Source organism: Neopsephotus bourkii, unplaced genomic scaffold, assembly GCF_033783945.1.
Source record: "Neopsephotus bourkii isolate Nb327-2 ecotype Australia unplaced genomic scaffold, CSIRO-AGI_Nbou_v1 NB_1825, whole genome shotgun sequence".
In the NCBI taxonomy this organism is placed as follows: Eukaryota; Metazoa; Chordata; class Aves; order Psittaciformes; family Psittacidae; genus Neopsephotus; species Neopsephotus bourkii.
The window spans coordinates 11,797,371-11,804,465 of NW_026902298.1; the positions used below are offsets into that span (position 1 = coordinate 11,797,371).

A 7,095-nucleotide genomic window follows, 5' to 3' on the forward strand; every position below is an offset into this window, starting at 1 on the left:
CGCCTCAGTTTCTCTCTTTCGGGCATGATGCAGCCTGCTCCATCCACCCCAGGACCCTCGCTAGGACCAGTGTGCAGAGTCTGACAGCGGGGGATCTCCTGGCACCCCAGGCGGGCATCCTCAGGCGGGCATCCCCAGGCGGGCATCCCCAGGCGGGCATCCCGCAGGCGCTACCGCGCTCCCTTTGACAGAGCAAGCCCCTCGGAGCCCACCAAGCCCCAGCTCGCACCCGGCCCTGCCCGAGCCGCTTCACCCTGATCAGAGCCCGGCTGCGGTCGGGGGTCCCTTCCCAGCGCCCCGCCTGACGCAACCCGCGCCCCGCTTTGCCCCACGGGCGGCGAAACATCCCGCCCTCGTTGCATCACCCGTGCGGGGCGGGGCGGGCGGCCCGGCGGCCTTTAAAGCACCGCGTCCCTGCCCGTCCCAACGCCAAACGTCGCCATGAAGCGAGACCTGCAGTGCCCCGAGGAGTGCCCCAGCCGGCCCGACCCCCCGCCGGCCCCTCGCATCCTCCCCGAGCCCACGGGGGAGGCGGAGGACGCGGAGCTGAAGTGCGGCTCGGCGCCGGTGTGGATCTTCGGGTACGGCTCGCTGGTGTGGAGGCCGGGCTTCGAGTTCACGTCGCGCAAGGTGGGCTTCATCCGCGGCTACAGCCGCCGCTTCTGGCAGGGAGACACCTTCCACCGCGGCAGCGAGAAGATGGTAAGGGCAGGGGCGGCTGTGCGGGGCCGGGGGAAGGCGTTGGGCCGCCGGTGGTGCGGGCTCGGCTCCTAACGGCTCTGCCTTTGCTCTCCCTCACAGCCCGGGCGGGTGGTGACGCTGCTGGAGGACTGCGGGGTGAGTACCGAGGGCTGGGTGGTGGTTCCCATCGGCTGAGGTAGCTGCAGCCCTCCCGGGATGGGGGTCGGGGGTGTTCCCCTCCTCTGCCTTCGTTATCAGTCGTGCAGAGATCACAAAGCGAGGCAGGCTTGCACTGAAATGTTAGCAGATGTGTCCACTGCAGCTACAGCATCCCATAACCACCTTTCTCTTCTTAGGCGTGCACATGGGGTGTAGCCTATGAAGTGCGTGGGGAACAGATCCCTGCGTCGCTCCAGTATCTCAACATGCGAGAAGCTGTCCTGGGAGGCTACGACACCAAGCTGGTGAAGTTCCACCCTCAGGAGAAGGATGCAGAGGAACCCATCCAGGCTCTTGTTTACATTGCAACACCCCAGAACCCTTCTTACCTCGGGCCAGCATCTGAAGAAGACATCGCAGCTCAAATCATTGTCTCAAGTGGCTGTGCTGGTCATAACATCGAGTACTTGCTGAGACTGGCAGACTTTATGCGTTACTTCTGTCCTCAAGCAGAGGATAAACATCTCTTTTCCATCGAGGAGGCACTTATTTCCATCCTTCCGTGCCTGTGCTGCACAGAAGAGCCTCTAGAAGAAACTGCAAGCAACTCTCAGAAGTCTAAGGGTTGAAATAGGTTGCAGGGTCCCAGTAGAAGGGACATAAGGGACAAAGCAATGGGGACAGTCTTAACTGATAAAACATCCTGAATAAAGGGAGCACTAGCAAGTAATAGGGGAGGGAGGAAGTGGTGTAAAACGTGCTTGCTATAGGACTTGCGATTACTATTTGTTCCACTCCACAACAGCTATCACAGCTTTCCAGCTGGGGAGCAGGGATCTTTTGCTGGAATTCTGCTCTGTGAGACTTGCTTCCAGGGACAAGCCTGAAGCACTCAGAGAAGAGAGGCTCCTTTTCTGTCTACTTCTTTCCTTTTTAGTTGGAAGACTAGTTGAGCAGGACTTGACTGGGTTTAAGCAGTATACATGTAATTCTACCTCAGATTGGTAAAAAGCTCTTTGTGTAGTGGTGGAGACTTGGGCAGGTTCTGCCAAATAAGACCTTTCATTTCCCCCCTGCCATGTCCCACCTGCAGTACAATGACCTAACACTAGATTTCAGGACTCTTGTGCAATATTAAATGAAGCAGCCTCTGTAGGCTCTTGTGGATCCTATTTCCTTATGTTGTGAAGGATCACAGCAATGCACTTATTTGCTAACATGTATTTATTATGTGTTGTATTTCCCCTAGGAGGGGCGTCTCAACTGCTCACGTGCCACAGCGGTATGCAGCCCACATTCAACCTTGCACTTGTGCCTTCTAGTTTGAAATCGGTTTCCTGAGGAGCTAAGCCTGCTTTAATGACAGCAGCTTTTCTCCAAGCTTCACTGACCTTGTGCTGCTGCAGACTTAACTGACCATAAGAAACGGTCCTGCCTGGGTGGGAAGTCTGTGCTGCCTGCAGGAAACACAGCAGCATTTTTAAGTAGCCCTGTACTGGGTGAACCTCTGGTGCTTCAGGATAACGTGGGTTTCTATGGAAGCATTTGAGGGTTCTGTTTCCACACTGGGGTGGCTGGTATGCGTTTATCTGACTGCAGAGGACCATGACTGAGCATACTTGCAAGCGTTTGAGCTATTGCCAAGCCTGCCTTGAGTGTGTTAAGCAGAGAGGCGCTGCTTCAAGCTCAGGCGTTCAGCTTCACATCATAACAGCATGAAACCCCATAGTATTTTGTAAGAAAACTTGCTACTGCAGCAAAACAGCTCTTGGGAGCTGACCCCTGGGACACTTGACTCCTCCCAAGTACCATGTGGGGTTTTGAATTATACAAAAGGATAGGGAGTGTTTGTATTACTGTGGCTTGTATGTATATAAAGTGGTACTGTGCTGTGCCCAGTAATAAACTGACAAAGTTAGCCTTTTGTACTTCGGTGTTGGTCTTTTTCATTACTGATTTAACTAAAAAAAGGATCAGCTTGAACTTAAACCAAACCAAAACCCAGAAACCTAAACCTTAGCTGGAAACGCTGCTGTAGTTCCTGTGATGTGGGGTTTCTTTGGTTTGTTTCAAACAAAACCCAACACCTTGCTGCTGGGCAGCTGGCCTCTGCTCTATGTACTGGAAGACACCCATTGACTTTCCCTTTGAGGAAAGCAGATTCAGTGACTTTCCCTTCCTGTTTTCCAGCTCTTGTTGATTCTGCAGCACTAATGCTGATGACAGATGCAAGCCAGCCCTCCTGACTGTACAGGGCAGGCACAGAAATTCAATTCTCCCTTGGCAGGACAAAGGATTTTTGTTCCAAGTGTAACTTGGCATTGCTGTGTCCAAGAGGTAATACTGGAAGGACAAGAACCTGCTGCCACAGCCAGATCTGCTGCCTGCAGCAAGGGAGACAGTTATTTCCCTTCTGCCTTGTGCACAGGGGCGATGTGCAACCGCCCTTGTGATTCCTCTGGCTGCCAGCTGCCTTAGCCCTGGCAGATCACAGTACAACCTGCCTCAGGACTTGAGTGATGGGGAGAAAATGAATTGAAACAACTGAATTTAGCAGTAATTAAAGGCAGTGCATGTTTCAGGGGGAGTAGATCAGGGGAAATACACTTAACCTGTTCTGTGGAGCTCTCACTGCAACCAAGCAGCTGCATCTTCCCATGGGGGCTGCATCCCCCAGCTGAAAAAGCAAAGGGTTAAAGAGCCAACTTACCTGCAGGGAAATGCTCCCTTACAAGACAGGGGTCAGGTACCAAATTATCGCCAGGTAAAACAAACATTTTCACACCTTTCAAATGTTCAAAGGCACCACTGACAGGAATTAATAGCAGCTGTGCCCTCAGCAACTTGCATGGAGAGCCCCCTGCTTCATTCATCCTCTTTAGACTGTGTGGCCCCATAATCTTTCGCATCACTGGTAAAAGACAAGCAGTGAGTGCTTGTGAACAACCCATCAGCTGATGTTTCTTCTTCCCTTGAAAAACTAAGTGTTTTAAGCACAGATAACACCACTGAACTACTGTTAATTCCCAATTAATTCTTTGCAATGGACTTCCAAAAAGGATCCCATTTTCTTCTCATCCTGTAACTGCATCTTCAAGTCACTAACACAGACAATGAGATAACATGTGAATTCTTTCTCCTGAGGCTTTTACAGTGCTCTGTGAGTCTCAGAACTGGTCCTGTTTTGATGAGTTGCTGAATTTAAAATATCAAGAGCCCAGATTAGAACTTTGGTCGTGTGAGAGAAGAGAGATGACACCCTGCAACACTTAGAATCATAGAATCATAGGGTGGTTAGGGTTGGAAAGGACCTCAAGATCACCCAGTTCCAAACCCCCTGCCATGGGCAGTGACACCACACACTAAACCATATCACCCAAGGCTCTGTCCAGTCTGGCCTTGAACACTGCCAGGGATGGAGCATTCACAACTTCTTTGGGCAACCCATTCCAGTGCCTCACCACCCTCACTATAAAAAACTTCTTCCATATATCCAGTCTAAAATTCCCCTGTTTAAATCTGCTACTCAGAGATGGGGACCACGGTGGCCTGCCTCTGATGAACCAAATGTGAGGAAGATAAGCGCTGCTTGGAGGCAGTCACACAACCATGGCACTTGGGAGTGCCAGGCCAGCAGTGATGCACAAGGACAGTGTCCTACCCCATACACATTTCACTACAGGCTGCCTTTCCCCATGACACGACTTAGACCAGGGCAGGTGGTTGTGGGTTTCTGGCAGCTCTGCTGCTGGCCTGGTGGTTGGCTTGGGAATGAGCACCTACCTTGTCAGAGGGTGAGACAAGTGCTCTCCTTTGCAAAGTGCTGCAAGGCATTTCTGGAGATGCATCCCTTTGCACATGAAGTTTTCTCTAATATCCCTATGACCAGCCTGTGCCTATCAGATCACCTCACATTAGAAACCGGTCGCAATAGAAACGTTTACAAGCACTGTAAATCACATTTAGACTTCCCAAGTCTTAAACCCAGCACAGCTCATGTGATTGCAGTCCCTTCTTCAGCCTATTCAGTTTTCCTGCCCAGCAGCTCCCACACACCCCTGGAACACTGGCCTGAGTCACCCTTTCCTTGAGTACATTAGGACAGGACCTACCCAGCTGCTTTGCAGTGGCCCAGCCAGCTAAATAAAGTAGATGACAGCAGTTAATCCAGCCCTGGCCTTCCTATGTATAAAGTGCTCCTGAGGACATGCGGTCCTTAATAGGGCAGGAGAAAGGATAAAGAAACTCAGCAATGTTAAAAGCATGCAGAGGATACAAAAACAGAAGGAAGAGTGTCTGGTTCTTGGGTACTACAGTGTCACTTCATCTTCAGAGGTGAAGTGTTGAGAACTGAGGAGACTTCACACAGGTAAATCTCAAGCAAGATGATTCCAGCTTTAGTAAAAATGTAGTTTCAATACAGCATCACTAAGTGTGAACTTACCCGTGCTTGGTGCACTTCTCTACATGAGATGCTGGATCAGATAACTAGTGAGACCAAACTCCTGTGTGTGGCTGGAGGCAATACAGGCATGCAGCCTGGCAAGGGAGGGAGATGACAGGAGAGCCCAGTGGCCTAGGAGAGGGGTAGGAAACAGACCAGCATTCCTCAGCAGGGTGCAACAGCAGCTGACAGCGTGGTTGAGTCTACTGGAGGAGAACGTATGTTTGAGCATCCAGCAAGTGGGACCAGCACAGAGTTTGAAGGCTATCAAGGAGCCAGCATGGGATCTGAGTGCCAGGAGGGGCTGAAGGGGAGAGGCACGGCATCTGATGCACATAACTGTCTTGAGAGGGTCCACCATGTGTGGTGGGGAGAGGCTTGCAGGTCAGAAGCTGGATTTAGCAGCCATCGCAGGAGCTGCACGAGTTACTCCCTACGTGTCTGCTTGCCACTCAAGAGACAGGCTGAACCGTGGATTTAGTCACTTACAGATGTTTCACAGGCAAATAAAAAAGCAAAGGATAAAACCCCAAAGAATGCTCATTGCTGCTCCTGGGCAGCCTCTGCAGGGGTACACAGGCTGAGCAGCCGGTGCTCTGCTGTTAGGAGCCTGTCAGGCTGTGCTCTGACACGTGCTCCCCTCGGCAGCAGAGGCTGGACAGCACTTGGTGCACACTGTACATAGAGTTGATGTGTCCAGAAATAACATCTGGCTCAGTAACAGCCTGTTCTGCTCCTGCTACCAGGAAAGGTTGGATGGTGAAGCAGGGGAAATTGAGAGGGTCTATTTAATAGGGAAATAATCTCTATAAGCGAGACTGACTTCGCAGAACATACCCAGCACAAAACATGCAGACCTGGTCACCTGTGCATTTGGACACTTCTCCATATAACATGTTCCATGTTGGGTGCCAGGATGGTAGCGCTGCCAGCATGTCCCAAAACCCGGAGTCAACCTATGCAGTAGCACCAAATCCAAAGGGGTTCTTTTCCAAGTCAAGGGTAGATGCAACATAAAGAAGTGCAGTCCCAGCACGCAAGTGGGCAGTGATGTACCAGCAGCATGCAGCCCAGCTCCGCACGGCACGGAACAGGAAGGGACTTAGTCAGGCCATGGAAAACTCACTTGCAGCAACACCAGCAGCTGCTGAGCAGGGTTTGGAATTTCCTACTAACGACTTGCCTTGGCTTAAGCGAAACCCTCCCTAATTTATATGCTGTATTAACGTTATGAGAGGAGCCCCGTGTGGCTTTGAAAGGGGGGAAGAGAGGGCGGAAGGAAGTGGGCACTCTGGGCAGCACTGGGAAGCTCTACATGCTGTGTTTACAAACCCCATACACTTTGTGTTTGGCTCTTGGCTGTGTTCTATCCCTGTTCATCTCATTGCAGTGCCAACCACACTGAGGAGCGTTTATGTTTGTGAATTCCTGAAGCACAGCCAGTACCTTGAACGCCAGAGAATGAGACTGAAATAACGTTAAAGTTCAGGGAAGTTCAAAGACACCGAGGTGCTGTTTTCCTAGCTGGGGACACCACACTGGTCCCAGATCACGCTCGGCTGTTCTCAGGACACAAGAACAAAGACTTCTCTCTTATGTCCTCCTGTTTACGCTGCTTTTTGCCTCCTTCACCTTACTGTTTTAATGGGACTCATTTCCATGGAGCTTCGATTAAAAGCACCAGGGATCAGTGTGGCCTGAGCCTGACAACTGAAGAGACACCTGATAGCTACTGGCACTTCAAACTCCTATCACCAAAGGAAAGGGGAAGTTTTCATCCTTAGGACTGCTCAAGCTCTACCAGTTGACAT

The 7,095-nt window shown here is 51.3% G+C and overlaps 1 protein-coding gene across 1 annotated transcript; it reads left to right on the top strand.

Annotated features, from left to right (window-relative positions):
• The first annotated feature begins 412 nt into the window (after nt 1–412).
• Nucleotides 413–2,768, top strand: CHAC1 (ChaC glutathione specific gamma-glutamylcyclotransferase 1). The gene is made up of 3 exons (XM_061343303.1): nt 413–702; nt 802–837; nt 1,038–2,768. Exons 1-3 carry the CDS (start codon nt 442–444, stop codon nt 1,467–1,469), a joined length of 729 nt encoding a protein of 242 aa, XP_061199287.1. The 5' UTR covers nt 413–441; the 3' UTR covers nt 1,470–2,768.
• The last annotated feature ends 4,327 nt before the right edge of the window (nt 2,769–7,095 follow it).